This window comes from Danio aesculapii, chromosome 5 (assembly GCF_903798145.1).
Source record: "Danio aesculapii chromosome 5, fDanAes4.1, whole genome shotgun sequence".
In the NCBI taxonomy this organism is placed as follows: domain Eukaryota; kingdom Metazoa; phylum Chordata; class Actinopteri; order Cypriniformes; family Danionidae; genus Danio; species Danio aesculapii.
Window position 1 is genome coordinate 61,642,150 of NC_079439.1, and position 16,405 is coordinate 61,658,554.

Genomic DNA, 16,405 nt, shown 5'->3' on the forward strand with positions numbered 1-16,405 from the left:
TAGTTGCAATCTAAACAACTACATTCTCACCTAGAAAAGCCACAAAAATACATTATGTTGTCCAACCGCTGGAATATTTGTCAAACTGTAGTGAGTTTATTAATCTGCTGTCACTCTATGAGGGCGGAGTAAAACAGAAGGGAGAGGAGGCTGTATGAGTGCTATTATTGCGGAATATCGCATGGCTATCAGCCAATCAGATTCTGGAAGCAGATAAAAAATATATATATTGTCTTCATGGAGCATGATCTTTACATATTATTCAAATGATTTTTAATAAATAATTAATTTTAATAATATACCCCTGCAACGTTAGTACTTTTGTGGTTCAGGGTCACATTTCAATATGAACATTAAATATTTAAATGACATACATATATTTTACATATATACATTTACATTTTACATTACATATTACATATTACATTTACATTTACATATATATAAATATATGTAAATATTGGTAAAGAGTACTCTTTCAGAAATTCATTCATTCACTTTCCTTCGGCTTAGTCCCTTATCTATCAAATGAACTGTCAACTATTCTTCCAGCATATGTTTTACACAGCGGATGCTCCTCCAGCCACAACCCACTACTGGGAAACACCCACCCACACACACACACACACACACACACACTCATACACTAAAGCCAATTTTGTTTACTTAATTCACCTATAAAACATGTCTTTAGACTGTGGGGAAAACTGGAACACCCCGAGTAAATCCGGGGGGAGAACACAAAGAGAACATGCAAACTTCACACAGAAATGCCAGCCTTTTCAAAAGGTACACTTTTGTGCCATTTGGGTGGACATTCGGGACTCAAACCAGCGACCTTCTTGCTGTGAGGTGACCGTGCTAACCACTGAGCCATTGTGCAACCCAGAAATAAAGGTACACTTCTTTTCAAAAGGTGCACTTTTGTACCATTTAGGTGGACATTAGTACTTTTAGGGTACACTTTTGTACCTTAAAGGTCGATATTAATTCCCAAAAAGTACAAATGTGTACCTTAATGAATAAAAATGGTCCTTTTGAAAAGGTCAGTGACAGATTTTGTACCTTTGTTTCTGAGAGTGTATACAGTACATGTATGTGTGCGTGTGCATTCAATTATCCAAACTTTTGTTTGCGATTAGTCACAATAAATCGTTAAACAACTTCATATTCGTGTGATACAAAAGTCCTGAACAAAAATGTTAATTTAATCTGCTTTTTAAAAATTGTATTATTCAATAATTCAACGTATCACACAAAACTTAATAATATAGTTCAAGTACTAGATTTTACGCTGTTAGTGGCATCTGGTGGATGAGGTTGGTATCGAATGCATAATTGTTGACCACACTCCAAAATATACTGGGTTGTTTTAACTCAAAGATAAATATTTAATTGAGTAGTTGGGTTTTTTAAAACAATATCTTGTTGAAAACAATAAGAAATTTGCTCATTGTGCACTGACTATTGGTCAGTGAAGTTGTAGGTGTGTTTTTGTTGTTGTTGTTGTTGTTTATTTTAACACTGATTACACAATTTCTTTGTCTTTTGCATATTATTAACCTAAATAAGCAGATGATTTTCTGTGAAACGTTATATAAGGTAGCTAAATTATCTCAGTATTCTCAACTTAATATAATTTCAAGACTAATGAAAATAAATCCGCAATAAAGCCCAAAATAAATTGCAGACAAAAATAATATTTGCAAAAAAAAAAAAAAAATTCAGGCCATCGATGGAAACGACAACATAATACAAATACTACGTGATAACTGCAGTCAACTTGTTTGTTTTTCAAATCAAAGTGTGCATGTGTTGTAAGGACGTTTATCTTTCTCGGACAACATGGGCTCTATTTTAATGATCTAGGTGCAAAGTCGAAAGTGCATCGCTGTAAAGCATTAAGGGCATGTCCGAATCCACTTTTGCTATTTTAAGGACGGAAAAATACGGATTGCTCGCCGGTGCGAGGTCTTAACAGGGTTGTGCTTATTCTCTTAATGAGTTATGGGTGTGTTTTGAGCATACCATGCATTAAACTAATCAGAGTCTCATCTCCCATTCCCTTTAAGAGTCAGTTACGTCGCACCATGGGACATTTGCTATTTCATTGTCACTGAAGCAAGCATGAATTGAAGTTTGAGTAAACCCCTGGTGATTAATTTACATATTCACATTCTTTGTGATATTTTATACCAACCCTACACTGTAAAACAAATATCTGGTAATTAACGGTTTCCGTATTTTGTGATTCACAAGTGTTTTCCATTTATTTACGGTTGTGAATTGCATTATGAGATCTTGATCTCTGCTCTGTCGACTTTTTATGTTGAAAATTCAACTCTACAGTTTAACAATATAACTTTTATTGACATTTTAGTAGTTTGAAATAATATAATGTATAAGAAATAAAATAGAGAGAAACCAGTACGTACACAAGGCTTTTGTACCACGATATACATCACCAACCCAGAACACCACTTTAAACTATTAAAAATGCTTTCTTTTCAAGGTTAAAAGTTGTTTGAAAAAAGATCAAGGTCCCAAAATAAAATTCGAAAGCAAGTGTTCAATTGTTTCAATATCTAAATTACAAAACAAGCATACATTTGAGTCACCAATGTTGAATTTTAAGCTTAGAAATTCTTTAGAATAAATGTGATTCATAATTTTAAAGTTCTTTACATTTTTGGATTAACAGGATATGAAAATCATCAGTGGTGTAAAGTACCAAATTACAAATATTCAAATTACTTAATTTAGTAGTTTTTCTCAGGAACTGTAATTTACTAAGTAATTTATACTTTTTACTTTCCCTTGAGTAAATTTTTAGTACTGTATTGGTATTTTTACTCCACTACTTTCCTTCAACCTGCAGTCACTTTTATTTTCCTGAAAACAACAGTTTGGAAGCATTAAAAGTGTCCTAGAAGATACTTTACGCCATAGGTGCCCAATTTCAGTCCTGGAGAGCCAATGTACTGCAGAGTTTAGCTCCAACTTGCTCTTGTCAGAAGCTTTGTAGAATATCTGTAAAAAGCTTAGATTAGATTGCATGTCACTGATGAAATTGCCTTAAACAACAACTAAATGCACTACAGAATATTTTATTATTTATTTATTTTTTTATTGTATTTGCTGAACATTTCCAAATTAATGCATCACAAATTTTACAATAGGATATTCACATTTTAGCATAACATCTGTAAGAAAAATAGCTAAAATAAAGAAGAAGAGAAAAAACAAAACAAAGAACAAGAGCAGGTATACATAACAATGACTGCAGAGAAGAGGGGTTTCATTTTTGGAGTATATTCACAGTTCTGGTCGCTTTACAACTTAATAGTCCTTTAAGAGTATCAAAAAATGTTTTATTACAAATTTTTAAATCGGCCTTAAAATGGAATATGTTAGACTTCCTCTCCGACCATTTACACGTGTGTGTGTATATGAAACTTGCCTAATAATATCAAAAGATTTAACATAAACAGGAGATTCTTATCTATATCTTTTTTATCTACGTAAAATATGTCATCTCTTCTTTATAATAATTTTATGACCACTTAGTATATTAAATAGACATTAAACATCAAACCAGAAATATTTAACAACATCCATTCTGCAAAAAACACAAGATTTAGAAAGGTCAACTTTATATCACTTCAGAAACTGGTTGGTTGAATATATTTTATGTATAATTTTAAAGATTAAACTGACTCTGTTAGTGACACAGTATTTGTTGTTATAAGTCTAGATCAAGTTCCAATTGATATTCTCAAATTGGTTATTCCAAAAGTAGCTACTTGTGTCTAAAAATTGCAGTATAATCAAACTTCTAAGAAATGTATTATTACATTGCACTACAGAATGTTACGTTTACACAGACATGCACAAATGACATGTAAAGGCGTAGCGTAATACGCCCTACTCTTGAGTACTTTTGAAGGGGCTACTTTTTACTCATACTTTGATTAATATTTACAACAGATACTTTAACGTGGACTACATTTTGGGCAATTAATTGTACTTTTACTTGAGTATGTTTTTGTTCTACTCTTTCCACCACTGAATATCATAAACATTTTTCTTATCTTGATAAGACTAAGCTCTCTTAACAGGTCTTGGAACCGTTTGTGGATTTAATATCTAGCTTTTATTTTGTTACGAAACGTGTTTTGATTTAATCTTAGACTACAACGAGTCTCAACGAGAAAAGTTGTGTTTGGACGCAGTCACTTTGGATTCGTGTCAAGTAGATCGATAAACGATGTCAACAATACATACTATAAAACAAAACATAAATTGAATGTTTTATGCGCATGCGCACTGAACAGGAACCACTTCCAAACAAAGAGGAAGAACTCGTGTGATTTAAAGGGGACGGCACACAATACAAAAATCATTCTCTTTTGCTAATACATCTGTGAGTGCTTTTTAAAATGAAAACCGGAGCTTGGGATCGGTTAACAATGAAGACTGAGGTAATCCGGAGTTTAAAATAACTTCAATGCTGCCTCTTGTTTCTTTATGGCTGTTGGTGCAGAGTTTAGCTAAGATTAGCATGTGAGCTAATTCCACGTTGATCAACAAAGCGACACGTAAACAAAACTATCAACAAATAACTTTAAGTGACCACTGTATCTGTATGAAATGACAAATTCAAGACAGGCTGTTCAATTACCGTTGTTGTTTTTCTAAAGTTGCTAAAGAGTCTATATTCATATGCACTAGATTGTTTTACTGCAGGTGTTTTATAATTAACACGACTGAATTTCTTTTAAGTGTAACGTTAGTAAATAAGGTAAAGTTGGTTTTATATTCGCACATTCAGACTTTCCCCTTAAGATGATTCCAGAAAAATATTATTTGCAAATTGTAAATAGTGAAATCATATTAGCAGCCAATGTCAAAGTAACACAATTGTTCACAGTCAGTTAAATAGCGCTAATGTTGTTTTGAAATCATATTTACATTTGATTTCACACCGAATATTTAAAGTACCATGGTAAAAATATATAGGAAGCCTGTCAATCAACATTACTTCAATACGTTAGTACTGAACAATACAGTATGATTCATAAAAAGAGAAATGTTTGACGGCATGTATGTAGCTGATTTTGCAATTTGTCACTGTACCCATGTAAGACATGGGTAGGTATATGATTCTGACGATATGACAACCTTGGATAAAATATCACGGTTTCACGGTATTGTGACCACTGCTCTAAAATATGCGCTTTTTAATTGTCTGGGTAAATAACAAAAACTTTTTTCCCTTTTGAACACATTTTAAAACAGTCAACATGTCAGGCTAAGTAATTAAAATAAATCATTAGCTAATCTTCAATGCACCAAATCGGCAAGATGCCCATAGATATTAAAAATGCACATTCAAAAAAGTATGCGCATAACTGAGTAGGATAAACATTTTATTCGATAAGAAAAGATGCGCAAAAACTACGATGAAAACACTTTATCGAATTCCAGTATGTGCATTAAAAAAGGTCATGTAATTTTGTTATAAGATATCATGTGATGATAAAAATGTATGTGAATGAACAAACCAGCAGGCTGAGCACATTGTAAAACATCTGAAATGTTGATTTGGTCATTCTAAAATGGCTTAACCGTTTCAGTGTTAGTGGTTTTATATGATTAATTACCTCCAGAACTGTCAAGAGCGTCTGTGCTCTGCATCTCAGGCCCTGCTTACACTAATACGTTTTAGTTTTCAAATGCATAAGTTTTGCTATGGTTACACCTTCCGTCCCCACTACGCCAAAAACGGAGCCTTTTGGAAACCCTGAAGAGGCCTTTTTCATTCTGAAATGCTGTTGCTCCGTCTCAGTGTGGATGGGGGGAAAACGGAGACATCTGAAAACGGAGGTGTGGCTGCAGACATTCGCCTATTTGATTGGGGCTTTTTCCTCAATATTAAGTAGCCTACAGAAAGTTCAGTCTTGCATCCTTTCCTTAAGTTCAGACTTCGCAAGTTTGATATAGAAAACAAACTCCAGAGGACACGTCGGGTAAATGTTCAAAAGGAACAGTGAACTATATAACCTCATTCACATCACCCTGGCTACGCTGTTTCAGTTTCTTAACAATAAAATTATTTTAAACATTCAGAAATGAAACACTACTTTTTCTCTATAGCAAACAGTAGTGAATTATGCAGTTAGTTATCTCCTCGTGCCTTCGTGATGTTTTTTTATATGGTGTAACAGCTGCGAACAACTCTGAAATTGTACTTTGCTGCTGCTCGCTACTAGATCGAATGTCACTGGTAATACTCTCATTTGATTTTTAGCAAGATGCTCCTCATAAAGCTGCCTGTTGTGCTTTTTTAGGTGCTGGTTGGTGTATTTCCTCATGCCGTGGCTACAATTCTGCGACAGCTCTTACAAATGACCTGTTTTTGTTTGGTGTCTGTGACTTTGAAACCAAAATATTCCAATCTTACCGACGTGCTGTTTTTCTTTGATATTAATTTGTCTGTTAATGCTTCTGCAGCGGCAAATGCCATCATCCCATTTGTCCGCGCTGTTTGTTTGTTTTGTTGTGGGCGTTCCGCATAGTTCGCTTGCACAATTTTGATTGGGCAGAATGAAATTGAGCTTGCCCAATTAGCTAGTAAGACTGTCACACACAGACGGCAGTCATGCATTTGCTCTGGGTGGGGGAAATTATATAATGCCTATATTTCATATCTCGATTTCAGATTCGATTTCAATTAATCGCACAGCCCTACTGCCAGCTCACCAGCCTATACTTAAAATACTAGTCTTAAGTTTTCCAAGCAACTCAAAATGACCATCATTGACCATCATAACTTTCAATTTTTCTTGAAGGATTCCCGTCTACTTTGAGATGAAGACTCTTCTGTCTTACTGAACTTTATGCCCAGTCTTTGGCTTGGCAGGGCATTGAGGACACTCAGCAGATCATCTTTGACCAAACTTTCTAGAGAGTCTTTATTCAGAGCAACACTCAAACACCAATATCTCCAGTGCTCGAGGACTCTTATATTTACCCGGGGCTCTGAATCAAGCCCCAGTGGAGTCTTTTTCTCTGCGCCACACACTCCAGCGTTTACTTTAATTTCCAGCTCTTATTTCCACATTTCCTGGCCTGTGTGGAGGAGTGAACAAGCGGATATGGCGGAGCAGAGATACTGCGTGGAATATGCCAAACGTGGCACGGCAGGCTGCAAGAAATGCAAAGACAAGATCATGAAAGGTCTGGTCCGGATCGGCAAGATCGTTCCAAACCCATTCAGCGAGTCTGCAGGGGAAATGAAGGAATGGTACCACGTGAAGTGCATCTTTGAGAAGCTTGAGAGAGCGCGGGCCACCACAAAGAAGATTGAGGACATCACTGAGCTGGAGGGATGGGAGGAACTTCAGGATGAGGATAAAGATCTCATCAATAAACATGTTTCAGGTATTCGCTCAGTGCTTGTTTTGCTCTTTCTGTTTAGTTTTCATTACTGCCGATGTGATATGTGTTGAGCAATGTTTCTTCTCTTAAACAGAACTGGCAGCTAAAGTTAATTCAACCCCAAAGAAGAAAGTGCAAGCAAAGCTAAACACCAGCGGACAGCTGTCTTCGCCGCTAGCTGATCCAACAGTCAATGCTCCACGCAAGTTTTCTGGCTTCACAGGTACAGTTATATATTTCTTTTAAACTGCAGTTTTCTTTAGACAACGCCTACCTACCAAACAATTTGGTTTTTATCAGATGTCTAATAGACGTCTAAACATAGACATTTGGGTTGTCAGTAAAAAATCTTATAGACATCTAAGAATAACCAAAAACTAGACAACTCATCAATACACAGTTTAGACAGACTTCACATGTGTAGTATTTGATGACGAGTCTAGTTTTGGGCTATTCTTAGGCATCTATTAGATTTTCACTGACAACCCAAATGTAGCCTTGTTGTAACCAAATTGTCTTTTAAGATTAAGGATGCTACTAATTAACCGGTTTCACTATTAACCGCACTTTAATTCGGCACAGTTAATTTTCGTAAAGGTTTCTCGACACAAAACTTTTGCAACTAAACAAATTTATGCCAATTGTGTGCTAGTTTAAATTTACGAGCTTGTACACGGAGACTAATAACCACACACACTGGATTAAGTATGGCTGAGGCTATAATTAAGGCAAGTTCGTTATTTCCACACGCTCACGCTTTGATAAGGATGACAAGGAGCTTTTGTGACCACAGGAAATGCAAACGGCTGAAGTTTGAGCAAGACGCAATAAAAAGTTCACAGGTTTGCAAACCCACCTGAAGTTACAAATAATGTCGCCGATGTGAGCGATGATGTGGTGAATTCTCATCCGCCAGCCGAGATCAACCGAGTGTTTTCGGAGTGCTGAAGGACTCAGAGTGGATCAGCTGTTTTATGGCCAGAGTCTCGGTGCATTGCGTTCACTGCGTATTCAGCGCAAATGGCCGCTAAATGTAAAATCTAACGCTGTATACATCATCGCCAAAGAAGCTCTCCTTTACTAAGTTTAAACAGAAACTGTGGCTCATGATAAACAACGATATTGCGCAGATGGTCATCGTGAGATTCCTGCTCTGCCCCGCTCATATATATTGGGTCGGCTGACTCACCTGCTTTTTCCTCAAACAGAAAAATGTAAATCGGCGCCAAAATGTTTAAAGAGTAGTAGAAGCGAGACTTTTCTTTCTTTTGTCCGATATTTCTTTTATTTTTCTATTTAATTACTAATGACTGCTTTGCAGCTTTCAGCATTGAATTAAATGATTAGTCTTTTATGTTTTGTTTATTAAATTGACATGCATATAAAAACAACAAACAAGTGCAAAATTGATATTTCTTACTGCAATGCTTAATTTTTGTTTGATGCACACAGAGATTTATTTTTCATAATGTAGTAGTAGGACTTTTTATAGCAGACAACTCGCATTCAAGCACATTCAAGGCAGCATGATAATAAGACATGTAACTCATTATTAGTATTATTGTCATCTTCGTCATCATTAATATTTTATAATGATTAGACATTAATTTTGAAATTATTGTGCAAATATCAATGTCATTACAGCATTAGTTAGATAGTTGTTTCTGGTTTTTGTTAGTCCTGATTGATGTTGTTTTCAAGTACAATAAATCCGTTAATATACAATTTGCAGTGGTGTTCATTCATTTATAGTAGGCACTCCTACATTTTTTATGGTGCTCCTAAATTTTTGAAGTTGGGAGCACCAGTGCTACCAAGCAAAATTAATTTCAAGCCCTGCAATAGACAAATACTATTTTTTTTTCTTATTTTTATTTATTTATTGTTCTGTCATTTATTTTCAGTGTAAAATTACAAATGTTTAAATGCCAAAAAATGTTTACTTATTTTTAAGCACAAAGAGAGAAATGGACTGTTGTTTGTTTTTAATGGGTGGGTGATTGGGTGATCCAGAAACATGTTGTTAAAGTCTAATAATTAATCATTTTAAACAATTTTTAGAACAGACTGTTGAAAATGAGCATTTACAGTAGGTTATGGTATGTTTCTTGCTTTATGAATTACTTTACTGTAATTTTTAAAATCAGTTTAATGTATATTTATAATAATATTAAAAGTAGTAGTTTTTAATTGTTTTTTTTAATCTTACTGACCTCAACATTTTTTTTAATTTCAGTTATAAAGAGAGTAAAGATTAAAACAAAGTTTCACACAAATGGATTGCAAATTTCTCACATTTTACTAGTAACGCTTACAATAAATTCTATTCATATACATATACAGTTGAAGTCAGTTCAATTATTAAAGTCTTTTATTAAAGTATTATTAAAGTTGACGTCAATTTAGTTTTAATAATTCATTTATAATAATTGATTTATTTTATCTTTGCCATGATGACAGCACATAATATTTTACTAGATATTTTTCAAGACACTTCTATACAGCCTAAAGTGACATTTAAAGGCGTAACTAGGTTAATTAGGCAGGTTAGGGTAATTACGCAAGTTATTGTATAATGATGGTTTGTTTTGTAGACTAAAATAAAAATTAGCTTAAAGGAGCTAATAATTTTAACCTTAAAATGGTTTATAAAAATGTATATAAAACTGCTTTTATTCTAGCTGAAATAAAACAAATAAGACTTTCTTCAAAAGAAAAAATATTATTAGACATACTGGAGAAATTGCTCTGTTAAACATCATTTGGGAAATATTTAAAAAGAAAAAAATTCAAAGGGGGCTAGTAATTCTGACTTCAACTGTATATGTGTAGAGTCATGTGAAAAAGTTAGGGCACACTGTGATATTCCAGTTTTTCAGGACATACAAATATTATCTGTGTAATTTGGGAAATTAAACCTCAGATGAACAACAACATTCTGTCTGTCAACAACGGTCTGATAATATTTTTTCTTGTGGAGAAAGTCTTATATTTTTATTTCGGCTAGGATAAAAGCATTTTTAATAAAAAAAAAAAAAAAACATTTTAAGGTCAGAATTATTACCCCCTTTAATATATTTATTTTTAGTCTACAGAACAAACCATCATTATATAATAACTTGCCTAACTGCCCTAACCTGCCTAGTTAACCTAATTAACCTAGTTAAGCCTTTAAATGTCACTTTAAGCTGTATAGAAGTGTCTTGAAAAATATCTAGTAAAATATTATGTGCTGTCATAATGGCAAAGTTAAAATAAATCAGTTATTAGAAATGAGTTATTAAAACTATTATGTTTAGAAATGTTGAAAAAATCTTTTCTCCATTTAAAAAAAAATTGGGGAAAAAAATAAACAGGGGGGCTAATGATTCTGACTTCAACTGTATGTTTTTAAATGCGTCAAGCACATCAGAAAAATGTACTTTAAGAAAAGCTGTACAATAACAACAAAAATCTAGAGGATCTGAATCTGACATTTTAGTGTTGGATTATTTTTGTTCAATAAATAACAGGTTATATAAAATAAATGAAAGGTTTTATCTTACGAATTTAGCGATCTGCCAAATACCATATTTTTGTACAGTATGATATGAAAAAGCATACAATTGAATGGGATGTCTCAACTTTTTTTTACATGGCTGTATGTGTGTGTGGTGCAGTTAAGGTTGAGACTATCATTCTTTTGCAACTGGCTAAGTGTTGATTTTAAGCCATGATAATCAATCACAGGGGTGTGCGGTCCTCATTAAGGGCTGATGTCTTGTAGACTTAAGCTTTTAAGCAGCTCCTACATAAACACAATTGTGTGGAGTTTTCTATTGAGTTTGAAAAACCTTGATTAGCTGGTTCAGGTGTGTTTGACTAGGGCTGAAGTTAAACTTAGAAACAGGTTCAGACACCCCTGATTTATCATTTTAAGTTGTCATACTTGTCAGCGTAATACAAAGCTCAATAATTTGTGTCCACAGCTACCAAGGCCGGTTCCTCTTCCTCCAGTCCTGGACCATCTCCAGCCAAACCCTCTCAGGGTAGCGTTTTATCAGCTCAGATGTGTGACCCCACACATAAAGACAACTTACTTCGCGAGTTCAGAAAACTCTGTGCTTTAGTTGCAGAGAAGTCAGGCTACAACGCCAAGACCGAGATCGTCAGAGACTTCTTAACAAAAGGCTCAGGTGGAGGTGAGCATGGAATATATCAGTCATTAAAGGGATAGTTCAACCAAAAACTACAATACACAATCATTTACTCACCCTTCACTTCTTCAAAACCTGTTTGCGTTTCTTTCTTCTGTTGAACACAAAAGATTTTTGATTCATTTGTTTTCCTCCGGACTGTATGTTACATTCTACTATGGTAGTCTATGAGCTCATTTACACTGAATGCTTCATAAATGCTTAATACAGCACTCGGGAATGGGTTTAAAATGGGCAGTGCGAGGTCCATGTGATGCGATATTATGAATGTGATATAATAACAACTATAATAAACTTATCAGAAATAGAAAGACAATATGTTATAAGCACTTGAAGATAGATCATATGACTCAAGATATTCTGGACAAAGCCCCAATGAGCGCCTTATCCGGCATAATATTACGGTAAATAAAACGGTTGTCATGCTAACTTTCTACAATAAACAGAAGCTCGCAATGGTTGTTCCACCTCCGACCTCTTCTGATTGTTCCACTGCTTTTGAACCTGGCAGTGATGAGCTGCACAGTTTGTGAAAGTTGGCGATCTTTAATCATCTAAAAAAAAACACAGCGTTCACAAGATGCTAGTGTAATGGTCAAACACATCCATTCAGCATATTTACATTGAAAAGCAGAGACAAGTAGTGCTATTGAGAGGAAAAACTCCTCTCCGGATGCCAGCAACCAGCATTCTTCAAAATATCTTCCTTTGTGTTCAACAGAAGATAAAAACTCGCGAAGGCTTTAAAAACTCCTGAGTGAGAATAAATTGTGGTCATTTTCATTTTTGGGTGAACTAACCCCTTAATATTAACATGAATATATGATCTCAGTGACCCGTTTTAATGAATCTCTCTCCCAAATCTTCACAGACAAATTCAGAGGAGATTTGTTCCTGACAGTGAAGCTTCTTCTCCCAGGCGTGGTGAAGAATGTGTACAACCTAAATGACAAACAAATCGTCAAACTTTTTAGCCGCATACTGAATTGCAATCAGGATGACATGGTGCAAGACTTGGAACAGGTTTGTAGTGTAGCTTGAAGGTTTCTTTTAGAAAAGAGGAGAGATGTTTGACCTGTTCCTCATTGATCTTCATAGGGAGATGTTTCCGAGACGGTGCGGATGTTTTTCGAGGACAGCAAGTCTTTCCCTCCTTCAGCAAAAAGTCTTCTGACCATCCAAGAGGTGGATGCTTCACTGAGCCGATTATCCCAGCTCACAAAGGAGGACGATCAGCAGGCAGAGCTGCAGAGCATTGCTAAAAAGTTAGGAAAAGTTATACATTTGAAGTTTGCCATGATATCTAATTGTTAAAATATCGATAAACAATATTATTGTCATTTTTAGACCATTTTATGCCACTCATTATATAATACCAGTATGATAATATAATGGCATCATAATGCAAGTACACTCCCCCAAGAACACATAATAGTTTATTCTTTTCTATCTATCTATCTATCTACCTACCTACCTACCTACCTACCTACCTACCTACCTACCTACCTACCTACCTACCTACCTACCTACCTATCTATCTATCTATCTATATATATATAATTATTTTTCACCTTTAATTGATCGAACAGTAGAGAGTATTGACAGAAAAGTGTGGGGAGCAGAGAGAAGGGAAGGATCGGCGTAGGACCATGAGGCGGGAATCGAACTCGGGTCACCATGAGCACAGGAGTGCATGTGTATAATTAATTTAATAATTAGGCATTATAGTCCGAATGTGAAAACGTAAATCCTAAACAAATAAATGATAATGTTAATAATAAGAAGTCCAATGTAAAAAAATAACAGACACTGTGATATCAGACACCCACATGAAAATATACTATAGTAATTTATACTAAATACTACAGGGTTTTTAACCATACTGACACTGACACCTCAAATAGAGATAGAAATATCAGCTAAAATGTTGCTAGAATTGGTTTTTATGATTGAGCAATATATATTGCATCACCAAAAATGATTGAGGTCATGTCGATATTTTGATTATTTTTGACAGGTCTAATTTGAACATGTTTTCTGGAATAGAAGTCACATTTTTTATCTGTAATATAGACTTACCATCTGCGTGATGCAGTGTAAAGCATCGTTACAAAAAAGATTATTTTATTTATTCTGCCATCATTTAGAAACCCTTCTCTTGATCCAAACTTCTGTTGTAAGCAAAAAAAGATTTTCAAGACACGTTTTTTTTGCTTACTATGCAAGGTAATGATTGGCAATTTTTGAATGAACTATTGGATGAATATACATATATTACATCAGATATGATGTTTAAGGCATGCACACACTTGGATTGGCACTGTATGATACAGATGCAGATTGGTTTTTAACACACTTTACATGCTAGTTTCAATTTTGCTTTAAATAATGCCTGACGTTAATAATAAATGTTTTTATGTAGTGAGTCACTTTTATTTCCTTTTCTTTTCAGTTAAATTTAAAACAATTGTGGAACTAAAAATATATTTTAATAATGTTTATAAACCTTTTATTTAGGACCAACAGTACTTTGTTAATTAATTTATTTTAAATTATTATTATTAATATATATATTTGCATTATTTTCAGATGCACCGGGAATGATCTGAAGTGCTACATTCGTTTGGTCAAACACGATTTGAAAATCAACTCGGGGGCGAAACACATGTAAGTGATGCTAACAAATAGTTTTTAAGACAACTGCTACTGAGATGCATTTTTGACCACAAGTGGACTAACTTAGGTGCATGTAGTTGGAAACATTTTGAGCTTGTCCACTTTCACCACATCCAAAAGTCAGAAACGCATCCAAGTCGATTGCTATCATAGAGTAAACACTTGTTTGAACCGATGCATTTAAGCAGCCAATAAGGACCTACTCTGTATATTGTTCATTTTTTTTAACAATATAGGACTTGTGAAAGGTCCTGTGAAGTTCTTTAAAATATGCATTTTTATTCAGTGTTTGACATAATCTCAACTGAAACATGAAAACAGGGCGGGACATTTAGTAGCTCATCCTCTTTAATAAAAACAGCCAATAGAGTTTGGTTTAAGTGGTTGAGCTCAAACACATCAAATAAAAAACAAAACAAGTGAAGGGGTGGGGCATGTCAGATACTACAGAGCAATTGATTGGTTAGAAGATTTGATGAGAAACTAAAGTATGAGATGATGTCCAAAAAAATGTTGATCCATTTAGGCCAGGGGTGTCCACACTCGGTCCTGGAGGGCCGGTGTCCTGGAGAGTTTAGCTCCAACCCTAATCAAACACACCTGAACCAGCTAATTAAGCTCTTACTAGGTATACTAGAAACTTCCAGGCAGGTGTGTTGAAGCAAGTTGGAGCGAAAGTTAGCAGGACACCGGCCCTCCAGGACCGACTTTGGACACCCCTGATTTAGGTGGTGACAAACTGCAAACTTTTAATGTTTATTTCTTCTAAAGGCAAATTTTGTTACTGTTTTGCAGCACACTAGCTATTAGATATCCTTAAGACTAACATACTAATACCAACACCTTAAAAACATTATTTAAATTTAGCTTGACCTTTAAAGCATGTTTTAAGGGATTTAATCGAACACCATAAGTTTGATTTGAAGATGAAAAAAGATGTAAAAAAGCAAAGTGTTCACTTTCTTAATACTAACACAAACCCACAGTGCTCGGTGTAGTTTTGCACTATAAGAGCAGATGTTATTGTGGTTTGTTTTGTTGTTTGTATGTAAAAGTGCAACCTTAATTTTTTATTAATAGTTCAAAAGATTAGATAAAGCCCACACTTACACCTGCCCATAGACTATTTCCTCAATTATATCAAGAAAAAACTGATGTAAACAGTAATCCATCACCTTCATTTACTTGTGACATGATCGACCAAAGTACGTCTTAATAGCAGGTGTAAACAACCTAAATGAGTTATTTGTTCTGTCTCACTCTTTGTTACCTTTCTCTCATCAGTTTGGATGCTGTAGACCCCAATGCCTATGATGCCTTCAAAGCCTCCCGGAATCTCGGTGATGTGATAGACAGGGTTCTGCGTAACCAGCAGGATGCTTCTAATGGAACCGGCCCCCGAAAGATCCTCAGCATCGAGGCATCTCTGATGACCCCAGTACAGCCTATGCTGGTATCAATTTCTAATATACAATAAGGAATAGTTCACCCAAAAACTTAAATTGTCATTAATTATAACTGCCATCCCTTATACCAGGGTTTCTCAAACACGTTCCTGGAGGACCAACAGCACTGCATGTCTTCTTGATCTGCCACACCTATTACAGATCTTCAGTCTCTGCTAATGAGCTGATGATCTGAATCAGCTGTGTTTTAAGGAGACATGGAAAATGTGCAGAGCTGGTGGTTCTTCTGGAATGTGGTTTCCTTATACTATGGGGACAAATACTGCGTCTGAAAAATTATGTCTTTAGGTGTGGTAATCATAGTATGAGCAGAGTAATGCTATTTTTTTATATAATCAGAATAATCTGCTCCAGTGTGTAAGTTATTAGAAAATAGTCAATGAAAAGAGTCAATTATTCTGCTTGTACTATGAATATGTTCATACTTGTCAGTAGTCCATAATTTCTGTGTTAATTTTTATTATTACTATTATTGGTTTTAAGTTATATTCAGATTTTCTGAGATGTTGCATTTTGGGTTTTTATTACATTAGGATTTATTTCATTAAGATACAAAATAAGTCTCTGATGTCTCTAGAGTGTGTATGTGATGTTTCAGCTGAAAATAGCCCACAAAAATGTTTTATA

The 16,405-nt window shown here is 34.8% G+C and overlaps 1 protein-coding gene across 1 annotated transcript in view; it reads left to right on the top strand.

Annotated features, from left to right (window-relative positions):
- The first annotated feature begins 4,360 nt into the window (after window positions 1-4,360).
- The window catches only part of lig3 (ligase III, DNA, ATP-dependent), a 25,943-nt gene continuing 13,898 nt past the window's right edge, over window positions 4,361-16,405 (top strand). The window contains exons 1-8 of the mRNA XM_056458616.1: window positions 4,361-4,481; window positions 6,852-7,443; window positions 7,535-7,663; window positions 11,409-11,621; window positions 12,508-12,659; window positions 12,735-12,901; window positions 14,226-14,303; window positions 15,597-15,765. Coding sequence (XP_056314591.1) covers window positions 6,900-7,443; window positions 7,535-7,663; window positions 11,409-11,621; window positions 12,508-12,659; window positions 12,735-12,901; window positions 14,226-14,303; window positions 15,597-15,765 — 1,452 coding nt within the window. The 5' untranslated portion in view covers window positions 4,361-4,481; window positions 6,852-6,899. The remainder of the gene's footprint in view (window positions 4,482-6,851; window positions 7,444-7,534; window positions 7,664-11,408; window positions 11,622-12,507; window positions 12,660-12,734; window positions 12,902-14,225; window positions 14,304-15,596; window positions 15,766-16,405) is intronic.